Source organism: Macrosteles quadrilineatus, unplaced genomic scaffold (assembly GCF_028750875.1).
Source record: "Macrosteles quadrilineatus isolate MER2022 unplaced genomic scaffold, UCM_ALF_1.0 Scaffold_2__2_contigs__length_208266976, whole genome shotgun sequence".
NCBI lineage: Eukaryota > Metazoa > Arthropoda > Insecta > Hemiptera > Cicadellidae > Macrosteles > Macrosteles quadrilineatus.
The window spans coordinates 128,313,246-128,325,247 of record NW_026542595.1 but is presented as its reverse complement, the minus strand read 5'-3'; the positions used below and the strand labels follow the sequence as shown (position 1 = coordinate 128,325,247).

The window sequence follows — 12,002 nt, the reverse complement described above, 5'->3', positions numbered from 1 at the left end:
GATATTAAAACAGAAGGAATACGGATCGTGAAGTAAAACAAAAATATCGATAAATCGAAAAGAAATCATTGATAATTAATGTTCTCTTTAACAGGGAAGTACCCAAACAAACTTTGTGGTCTAGTGAAAACCCAGTGTTATACAATTTGCCCACTCCTGTTAAAAATCTGACCTTTGCCACGTTAGAGCAGTATTTGGTGGAAGGAAATTTGTCTTTGGAAAAGTTGTCCCTGTATCCTTGAATTCAAATGTAATGAAGGATGTACTTGTAAACTGTTTGTTATGACCTAATTACTCTAATAGTGGCCGTGGCCGACATACACAAAAATTGCAGTTGGAATGAATTTCTAAATTTTTATCTTCTTTTTTGTCACTGTTCTCTGTATACCAGAGGCATTTTGTAGGAGAGCTAATCACAAAAACATTCAAGGTAAAGTGGTCCAAACCCATCAAATATTGTGGTTGTGTCAGAAATCGAACCTGTCATGGGTACAGTTTCTTAACTGGGCTACGCAAACATTGATTGAAACTATCGAATTGAAAATATTGATTAATAATCGATATTTTAAAATATATCTATTATAAAATTAAGCTATCATAACCTAACCTAACTAACCAAACTTGCTGATGGTGAACAAATCGCATGAAGGTTTACTAATCGAGTCGATAGTTTCAATCAATATTAGCGTAGCCCAGTTAAGAAACTGTACCCCAATTCGGTTCAACACATTAGGACTAGTGTTATAGATTTGCCATTGGTTTCATCTAATCAGAATTAAATTTGGTTGGTTAACATAAAATTATACTATCCAGGTAGGTTTAAACTAGGTTAATCCTCTAACCCTCATATCCAAGAAATCATGAACGTGTCTAGTTTGTTTAGAACCTAACTTACTAATTTGGAAATCAAAGTAACAAATGGAGTAGCAATAATTTAAAAAAATAATAAGATAAATGATAACGTCAACATTAAAAATAGCTTATATACCTAAAATAATAATAACTTAAATACCTTAGTAGGATTCAAGGTGAAATAATATAATACAAAATATTAGTTGGTTTTGAGGGTTGAGGTTATGTTTTATTTATATCTGGGAGTCTGTTTGACTTTGTTTATGCTATGCTGCTAAGTAACAGACGACAGACCGCAGTCATCAACAAGATGGTTCTTCTTCTTCATGGGCCAGTTTTTTTCGTTTGCAATAAGTGATCAGTCAGGCTGTAGACGCTTGTGGATTACAGCGTCAATAGGTACCCTATATTGAACGCCTTTGCGTTACTTTTACCACCCACTTTTCTTGTTCTGGTACCTGCCCTGTATTCGATTCTATATTCTATGTTCTCCTTTCTGTTCATCTCTCATTATCTGCATCTGTTTTGTTCTTCTTGTTTATGTTTTGATTTGGCGGTTAATGGTATAGGTTAAGGTTATACAACTTCGTCTGACTGACTATTTGTTTGGTAAGTTAAGTTATTTCTTTTTCAAAATGAATACAGTATTTTTGTATTCAACAAATTTGTCATAATCTGCAATTTTAACGGTATGGAAATTGATTCTTTGATTTACAACCAAACAACTGTACAGCCACTCATAAAAGCTTCAAAGTTCGAATAGGCTAAGGCTACCAAGGGGTAAAAATGTACAATTTCTTGCCGGTCAACAGAAAACCCCTGTCTGTTGTAACTTGTTAAATTTAAGCATAACTTGGGCTGCACTTTACTTTAGGTCCTACACTCATTCGAATGAAAATATTGATTATTCGATTGTTTCATTCGATATATCGTTTGGTTAGTTAGGTTACGTTAACCTTACCTAACTAACCAAACGATATATCGAATGAAACAATCGATTAATCAATATATCGATCGATATTTTCATTCGAATGAGTGTAGGACCTAAAGTAAAGTGCAGCCGCGAATTTCCCTAACTTATAGGCCGAGGGAAGTAACTTAGCAATTAAATTACCGTAGTTGGCACGTTAAGACTTAGGCAGGGTGCACACTGGAGAAATCCATTTCAGGAAACCGATTTAATGAAACGAGAAACTTTAGTTGCTTGCAACAGATGGATTAGTTTAACACAGGGCTGTGCACACTGCGTTGCATGAAACTGTAATTTCATTTGTTTCTTGCAACTGGTTTACATAAAATCCAACAAACAGATTTCGTATAGGCTTCAGTTTCACGTTTCTATTGGTTTTATCGAATTACCTCAATGTATTGTTATTTTTCCTCAGCACTCAGAGCTAACCTCCGGTTGGTGTCCTTCTTTTTTATCAGTGGGCTAAGTAATTCCACCAAACGTTCAAAAAGAGGCTTTGGCATTCTAAAAAATCAAAACATTTTATAGGATAACTGCATAATTAACGAGCTACAATGTAAGTAGGCTACTGTGTTGACCATCCCTAATCAATGGGTGAACCCAATACTTCCTTCTTTTCATTTTCTTTAGCCACCACCAATAAAGTCACAACATTGTCATCTGAATTCATATCACGAAACTGAATAAATCCCATTTCTTCTGTGTGCATTTGTTAAAGAAATGGTTTCCTTGAAACCAATTTGATGAAACCAGTTTCCTGAAACGGGTTTCTCCGGTGTGCACCCTGCCTTAGACCCAGGACCGATTTACTTTTTTACTTTGATGCCCCCAGAGGCCAAAATCACCATTCGTTCAAATTGTTATAAGTTATGATGTATATGAATAAGTAGGCCTAGTGGATCACTGAATATGTGATAAATTATATTTTTATGTCCAGTAACTTTGTGCGAAGTTTTGTAGGTAGCTCTATTTTAAATATTTAAAAAAAATATCCAACCGACCCGGGACTTTTTATAAGTTATACCATACCTATAGGCTATGTAAATAGATTTATATAATAGGTAACCTTTGTGTGTCCGTGAACACACTTTGAGTCGATCATCAAACCTCAACTAATTTTGCACCGATTTGAATGAAATTTGGTTTGAAGAAGGTGTAGGTAGGGATAAGTTAGGCCTAAACTTAAATGGGTTTGCGAACCAGCAAGATCGGGTAATGGGAACAGGGTATATAAGTTAGGCTATAGGGTTTTAAAATGTTCAAAAATTTTTTTTTTCAAACTTTTTCTCCTGTAAACATAAAATGACCACTTTTCATTATAGTCATTGTGTATAGCTTAAAAAAAAAACAAATTAACTTTGTTTGCTAGGTAACTTAAAGTGTTGTTTTACAATTAGAAGTCGGTAGAGAAATGTAAAAAAAAACTGTACACTTAAATTTTCATTATTTCACTATTCATTCATTATTTCATTTCACTCATTGTTGTGGTGTACTTCTCGACTTGCTAACTACGCAACTAGCGTCGAAACCATGGTTGTAGATATTACAACTTTTTATTGAACTGGGACAAAAGTAAAGGTAACTAAACCACTATTATTTTATATTTCATTTCACCTTATTCTTATGGAGGAAAAGAAAACTTTTGTAAGTTAGTTTGCTTGTTTCATGTTGATCAAATTTGGCAAATTTATTTATGCTATTTCAGCCTAAAGGCAACTTTGGTAAAAATTCACTTTGGTAAAAAAAAAAAACAATTTACCTTCCCCGTATTAGCAAACCTAGGTATACTCATTAAATATTCGTCTAGTCTGCAGGTTTGCTGCAGCAGGGGTACCTATTAATTTGATTGTAAAACTAAGGCATCTTGTTTGTTTTTTTGTTTTAGTTTTTGACAGTTGTCATGAACTGTTACATAGTTTTATGACAATAAATCATTTTATTTTAGAACTGGCTATGAAACAGGAAGTAATTAATTTAAGTATAGCCTTCTTTCATAAAAGCATTGATTATACACGGATAAGAGTGATCAGATAATGTTAATAGTTGTTACCGATTTTGGCAACGTAGTTCGGGCCGCTGACGCTTGGGTCGCGGACGCTTGGGTCGCGGTAGTCTCTTGGTTGTGAAGTGCACCTCTGAGGACCTTTTAATCATTTAGTATTAACAATTTACTAAAAAACAATGAAACTACGAACAAACAAATGAATTTCATCAACAAAAATGACATTTTACAACCTACAATGAAAGCTAATAAAAAACAACCAAACTTCCTTACTGATGACAAGCTCGAAGTGGAAGTTCGGGCCGCTGTTGTTACTCTGTAACAGCGCTGTTCAGGTAACGATAGCCTCCATTGAGTGGCCACTCTAGTACGTGTATACTCAATGATAAAAGTCATTAAAATTGTTTGTAACTTATTATAACATTGCTTCGTAAATTAAAAGTATCAGTTTTTAAAAGTATTCTAGAAGAGCCTAATTATTCTTTGAAAACAATAATAAATACTTTCTCTTTGAAAGAAGTTTGTTTTAGGCAAATTTTTTAGTGAATTTCCGTATAGCCTGCGTAAGTAGTGTTATTACCTGAAAATACAAAAATACGTCAAATAACACATGTAATAATATATTTACACTTATACCGATGTACTTTTTGATTTTGATATCTTCAGCTGCTAAAAACAAAATTTATTGGTTAACATTTTTATGTGTTACCTACCTATACTTTATACATACAATCTATAGGCTACAGAAGTTTTTATTTAGCCTAAGTTACGTTTGGTTATCGATGAAATCGATACTTTTATGTTTGATAGTACGATGGAGTCGGATATCAAAGTTTTGCCTTACGGTACTTTTCAAATTTAAAACTAAAATATTGGAATTGGTACCGTAACATTTACTGCCTCCAAATTATCTTGAGTATTCGTGATAAATTTAGGATCTTCTTTTGTATAGAACTGGCTCTTGAGCATCCATGTTAATAATCTACTTTGGATTGTTCGAGAGCCAAATATTTTTAGAAATGAGTTTGATTCTTGATAGGTAAGACAAATGAAACAGTAGTTCCAAGCTTTTGTGCCAGAAATGTATAGCTAACCAACAATAGTAGGTATGTTACCTGTTGTATTGCCAAGTAGCCCTGTTCTAGTAGTTTGTTAGACTACCATAGTTTTTAAGACTTTAGGCCTATTCCTTTGTCAAGTCTACAAGGACATTAAGCGTGATTAATCCTCTTCAACTTGGTCGGTGAGAAGATTTGTTGAAGGAAACACGTAACCAGGGACACATTTAAAAACATGAGTAGCCTATAAAAACGAGATTGTGTTTTTGTGTTTCGTTCGACAAATCTTCGAGGTTGAAGAGGAATAATCACGCTTAATGTCCACGTAGATTTGACCATGTTAATGTCCACGTAGATTTGACCATGAAAGAATAAAAGTCTTCGAAACTATGGTACTCTAACAAACAACAAGAACAAGATCACTTTGCAATTCAGCAGGTAACATAACCTACTATTGTAATAATCATAGTGATCCAGAGGATACACTATAATAACCTATTTTGTTTGTTGTTTGTCATTCTGGTTGTAGAAAAAGTTTTATTGTTGCTGACAATTGATTGATCAAAGGATGTTGTTCTACAAGAAGTTGTATTGTTTCAGAGATGATGTCAGGGGACTGTCAGAGTCAAGGCCTGGCAGAATGGCTGCATGCGCTCGGCTGGCACGAGCGTCTCAAACAAATGGATCTGCGGAAACTCAACACACCCAAGATGCGATCAGTCTGGAGACATTTGCAAGCTCAAGTAATGCGAAATGATGTCGCCAGTACAATACGCAAGAATGTTCTACTCAACAGGCTTGAGAACGAAAATATACATCTTGGACAGTTTAGAAACTTCAAACTCGATTCTGTCAATCAGCTTCACAAAGTAAAAGAAATTCTTGAAATTGAAGAAGAAAAAGAAAAGCTAAAGGAAGAGATAAGGGTGATCGATGAGAAGTTGAAAAATGAAAAGTCCAGCCTTTTACAAAAAAAGATTGTAGAAGTGTGGGAACAGGACAAATTAAGTGAAATTGAGACTAAAACGACCATCTTGGACTTGAAACTTTACAGACTTTCTAAAGACTGCAAGAAATTCAGTCTAGACGAAGAGACTGTTGAAACATTGAAAGCTGATAAAACATCTACTTCTTACAACGAGCTTAGCCACCAAAAGTACACAGTCAGTAATTACGTTAAGAATTACAGTTATCCATTCAAGGATACAGATGATGATAGTGAATACATGTGCGAGATGATGAGTTCAATATTGGAATTTAAACCTGATAACATACTGGATGGCACTGTCCGAAATGCTACGGAAGCTCTGAAATCTCTGCATTCTAAGATAGATGTCACACCCGATTTAAGAGATGAAACTTCGATGATGTTTGAAGAAAAGTTGAGAGACCTAAAAATTATGGTGATAAAAAACAGACAGAAGATTCAAAAGATTGCCCAGAGAAAAATATTGGACTCAAATGAACTCCAGAAAGAAAAAGAAGAACTATTAAAGGAATTCATAGATGTATACAGAAATAACAAAGAAGAAACTGACAAAGGAAGCTGTCAACTCAGGGAAATAAATGAAGAGGTAGATGAAGACGACATGAATAACAAACATGTTCAACTACTCCTAAATGATTTATTGGAAAAGATTCAAAAAGAAAGAAAGAAAAAGAAAATTTGGGAGGAAAATAATCTGCTGATTTCTGATGAAGATTACCAAACTTTAGAAGATCTGAAGCTGTCAATCCTCACTCTCTCAGCCGAAGTAAATGAAACGTGGAAGAAAGTTGAGCATAAAGTCAACGAGTTTAATGCAGTAACTTCAACAGCATACAGTACGGATTTAGCTAAAGTAAATGAACTTATTGATGAAATTAAACAAGTAGCGTCAGATTTTAAGAATGAAACCAGTGTATATTGTAACAAATCTATTGACAGTAATGAATTCACTGATATGATATACAGAGAAATTGAAGTGTTCCAGAATATCCCAATGATTGCCCTTCAAAGAAAGTGGGACACAAGTAATGAGATGTTGCGAGTTTGCTCAACAAAAAGATCCGCAAATGACTTATCTTTATTGATGTTTCTCTCTCAGACAGAAGAAAAAAACATAATCATCAACGTTCTTGAGAAATATCTTTGGTCTTTGTACATTAGTCCTCAGTTTCATTAAGTTGCCTTTTTGCACTTATATTTATTTCAAGAGAAAACCCCAATGTCATAAATATGTAAATATTCTCAGCCGACAACTTGATTGCCATTCACACACAGTTGAGTCATGGTAGGACATTGAAGATCTTTATGTTTGTCCATCTTACCCTCACAAAATTGAAATTTCGTATTGGATCTGTAATAATGTAACAAAATTAAGCTATCAATCATTTCAGCCTCTGGATTGCTTAATAATCAAATAGATAATGTAAACTCTTACCTTAGCAATCCTTATTATGGTTGTCCGATATTAATTTCGAACCCATAGGTTCCTCTTCAGTCGGAAGTTTAGGTAGACCAAATGCTTATTATAAGATCCACCCGATGGGCTTCGTAGAAATGTTGACATTTAAAACGAACACGATACACATTACAATTGACATAAATAATATACGGAGTTTAGGGATAAAAACCATGGTTTTATATTTTGACATTTCTGCCGGCAGCGTGTTCCCTGACTGAAGTGAGGTTATCCCACTGTTTATAAAACCATGGTTTTTATCCCTAAACTCCGTATATCATTTATGTCAATTGTAATGTGTATCGTGTTCGTGTCAAATGTCAACATTTCTAAGAAGCCCATCGGGTGGATCTTATAATAAGCATTTGGTCTACCTAAACTTCCGACTGAAGATGAACCTACGGGTTCGAAATTAATATCGGACAACCATAATAAGGATTGCTAAGGTAAGAGTTTACACTATCTAAAATTAAGCTACTGTAAATTTATGATCTGCTTAGATAGTAGGATACAGAAATTGTTTTAAATGATATGCACACTATTAACTGGAATTACTTTATCATTGAAATTAGTGAAATCCGTCATCCACCAAAGTTTGATTGATTAATATGATGTAAAGGATGAAAATGACAATTTAACAAATGGTTAGTGGATCCATTTCAATCTGACATTAGTAAAAACTGTTAGTACAGTAGAAATTGAACTGTCCGAATTACCGACTATTTGAATCGCTTACGGAAAGAATTAAAAAAAAAACCTAAACTACAGTAGGCCTAATAAGAATCCTATTTAAGATGTTAGAAGATGATTTCAGAAACAGAAGACATGATCACGGTAAAATCCTGTACATATCTCGCGGTCATATAGACATCATTATTGTCTCCCATGGTCATTGAAACCTCTTCATCGTCCGTGGTCGCAGAAAAGTACCTATTTGAATGTCTTCCATGGCCTTGTAGATATCATAATCTTCTGCAAATGCTGCAAAATATTGAAAATATTTTGCGTTCTTGTTCTTCTAGACATCGTCTCCTGTGGTCACGGAATTTCATCTTCGGCTCCCATGATCACAAAAAGTATTTATCAATCATGATGATAGAATGAATTTTTCAATCGTGAATTATTCACAGACATATAACAAAAATTAAATAGGTACTCAAAATTTGGTTAAAAATCAAACTATCCAAATGTTTGATTATCTGAATATGGTACGGTTACAAATGGTTCATAAAGCCTAGTTGTAGTTCTATTGTATGCTCTTATTAATTATTACATTGATTTATGGATGAACTATTGAAAAAGTGGATATTATTAGATTTAGAAGCTGTATACATTTTTTCTGTTAAATAACATGAATGTATGAATAAAAGTTTTGTTTTTAAAAACACTGTATATTTTCTTACTTAGTTTTTTTAGTGTCAAAGTAACAAACTATGGTGGTTAAAAAGGTTCTAGCCACCAAGAACCTGCCCTAGCAGATTAAACTTACTCTCTTATGAATCAATCACCCTAATCAGCAAGTATAAAAAAATATCTTTATGTCCAGTATATTATGTATTGTGTTTCTATTTATATCTTATGAGTGTAAATTCACAAACTTCAAAACTATTTTAACCTAATAACACATTCTATTCAAATATTACAAAAGAAAACGATTACTTGTTCTTTGCTGCTATGAATGAGTAAGGCGCAAAAGATAAAAACACATAAGAGTCAAAATCAGCACAATGAATTCGATTGGAACTACACCAGGCTTCAGATTTTATAATAAATGGGATAAGTTTGCTTGCAACATCTAATGGATTAATTTTCCTATCCACTGTAAAAGGGGGAAAAAGTATTTGAGATCCTAACAAGTACAGGGTTTCTAGAAGTTCCTCTTAACAGTGAAATGTTGTCTTTAATTGCAAAAGAAACCACTTAGGCCTAACCCAATCGTTTTGAAAATTGTATAGCTTGCTTACGCTTATGTTTATTGTAAAAGTAATAATGTCAAAACCAAATTGGCCATAATTTTTATAACAGACACTAAAATAATACAAATTTTGATCAAAATATCAACATTACAAGAGAAATCCTAATATATAATACGTGAAGGCGATTTCTACAAAACACTACTCCTCCGTTAATAATGGACCGATTTTTACAAACGACGTATCAAAATAAAGTATTTATTGTGTAGACGCCCCCTTTCAACAATTCCTGTAATAAAAATCCTCGGGCTTTGTCCCACAGGCCATCAAAGTTGGAGTTTCTCCCATAAGGTTAACATGGGAATCTAAATATTTAACTGGAAACTTTGTCCCCACTAATTTGAGAGAACGGCTGGGAGTAGAAACTTGGTAGATGTGTCCAAAGAAAGGTCTTGGTCTGTAGATGAGTTATCAAAAGAAAAACTAAGCAAAATCCCTTAGGACTCTGCCCCAGAAGCCTTTAAAGATCCCTCCACAGAGTTGTTTACATTTTGGCCATGTGAATAATACTTTTTAATGAATCAAATCAAATCATTTTATTCAGCTAAGTTGACAATACATTGCATTAGCTAAGTCAAACATAAATAATACAGCTTTCCTTCTTCGTTTTAAGCTAAAGATAAGATTAGGGTATTTACAACAATATTTAATACTAATTATATATACATCATCTTACTCAACACACCAGGGTTTACAACAGTCCAATTCCTGTGGTTCAAGAACTCCTGGATGCTATAACACGAGATTTTAAGCAAATGTTGTTTTATGCATCGCTTGAATTTTGAGTGGTCTGATTCTAATTTATAAAGAAAGGGGGAGGCTATTATACAAATTAATTCCATTGTAAAGGCAGTGTTTTTGGAAAAAAGATGTAATATGTTTAGGGATTGGTAAATTGTGAGAATTTCGGAGTGAATATGTGTGAATACGGGGGTTTCCTGACTCAGTGAATAGGGAAAGATTTTGTTTGACAAAGATGAGGGTTTCAAGAATGTAGATCGATGGAAGAGTTAGAATTTTAGAATCTGAGAAAACTTTTCTGCATGATTGGCGTTTGGGTAAGGAAAAAATTGTTCTTATAGCCCATTTTTGAAACTTAAACAGAAATTTGGTTTTTGTACTTTCATAACCCCATATAGGTATAACATACGCTAAATGTGGATAGATGAGTCCGTAATATACGGCTATTAGAACGTCATTATTGGCAGTGTTCTTTAAACTACGCAGTACAAAAATTCCAGAACTCAATTTATCTGTGACCTGTGTGATATGATGTTGGAAATTTAGATTTTCATCCAGGGTCAGTCCCAGAAACTTAACTTTGTCAGTTGGGTGAACTGGTGTGTCATCTAACAGAAGACTGAAACCATTAGAGCATCTTTTTGTGATAGAAAAGTGCACAAGCTGTGTTTTTTCGGTGTTAACGGAAAGAAAATTGTTATCAAACCACTCAATTAAATTACTGGCTTCACAAAAGGTCGTAAGCTCTAAGCTCTTGATATCGCGATCTGAAATGGAGAGTGAGGTATCATCAGCAAATAGTGTGGGTGTGGCGGTCGAAGTGCATGATGGGAGGGTGTTGATAAAGAGGAGGAAAAGGGTAGGTCCTAAAACAGAGCCCTGGGGCACTCCTCTCAGAATGGTGGTCTTAACAGAGGAGTAGGGACGAATGAACCCAGTCTCGTCTACTGCCTGGATCTCTACGTACTGCGTTCTGCCACACAGGTAGGAAGCAATCCAACTTAAGGCTACTCCTCTTATTCCTACTTTACCCATTCTTTGCAGTAGTATGTTATGATTGACTGTATCAAAAGCCTTTCTCAGGTCAAAAAATATTCCTGCTGAATAGTTTCTTGAATCAAGCCCTCTTACAACTCTGTTTATTAGGTCAAACATAGCAGTCAGAGTGGACCTTCCTTTCAAAAAACCATGTTGTTTAGAGGTTATGATTTTATTATTTTCTAGAAACTTACAGAGCCTCAAGTTCATGGCTTTCTCGAAGACCTTAGAGAATACGGAAACAATTGATATTGGTCTATAGCTATTGCAAGCCTTGGGATTCCCTTTTTTAAATATGGGTCTAACAACCGACTCCTTCAGACGCTCAGGAAAAGTTCCACAGCTAAATGAGAAGTTAATGAGGTGACACAATGGATGGAGCAAATAATCTGAAACTTTTTTCAGCATCACATGAGATATTTCATCGGAGCCTGAACTTTTTTTGTTCTTTAAACTTTTTACAATAGTGCGAACTTCTTCTACTGTTACCGGATACAGAAAAAGTGAATCTACACATTCTCCAATGTTATCAGTAATGTTTCCTTGGCTTATGGATGTTTTAACATTCGCTCCAACGTTAGAGAAAAAGTAAGAAAATTCATTACAGATGGTGTCAGGGTTTAAAAATGAAACAGCTGTTACTGAATTCTACCAAATAAGTATTTGCAATGTTATTTTCTTATTTTAAAATAGATTTTCTTCTTTATCATGTCATGTTTTGCAATATAACGTTCCATTACGAAATCAGTGGAAAATCCTTTTATCCCAGCAATTCTTAATTCATTTCTTATTGAACTATCTTATAACTATTGTATGGGTTGGTGTCTGCCTCTTTCACCACTTTCGCCTACATTTTATCATATTATTCTACACATATCAAATATTTATGCAGAAATATCTGCTCTTATCGTGTCTAATAAAATC

At 34.2% G+C, this 12,002-nt stretch overlaps 1 protein-coding gene across 1 annotated transcript; it reads left to right on the top strand.

The window, feature by feature from the left end:
- Positions 1-1,394: 1,394 nt before the first annotated feature.
- LOC128987704 (uncharacterized) lies at positions 1,395-7,343 on the top strand. Its single transcript, XM_054408697.1, has 2 exons — positions 1,395-1,461; positions 5,483-7,343. Exon 2 carries the CDS (start codon positions 5,485-5,487, stop codon positions 7,045-7,047), a length of 1,563 nt encoding a protein of 520 aa, XP_054264672.1. The 5' UTR covers positions 1,395-1,461; positions 5,483-5,484; the 3' UTR covers positions 7,048-7,343.
- Positions 7,344-12,002: the final 4,659 nt, after the last annotated feature.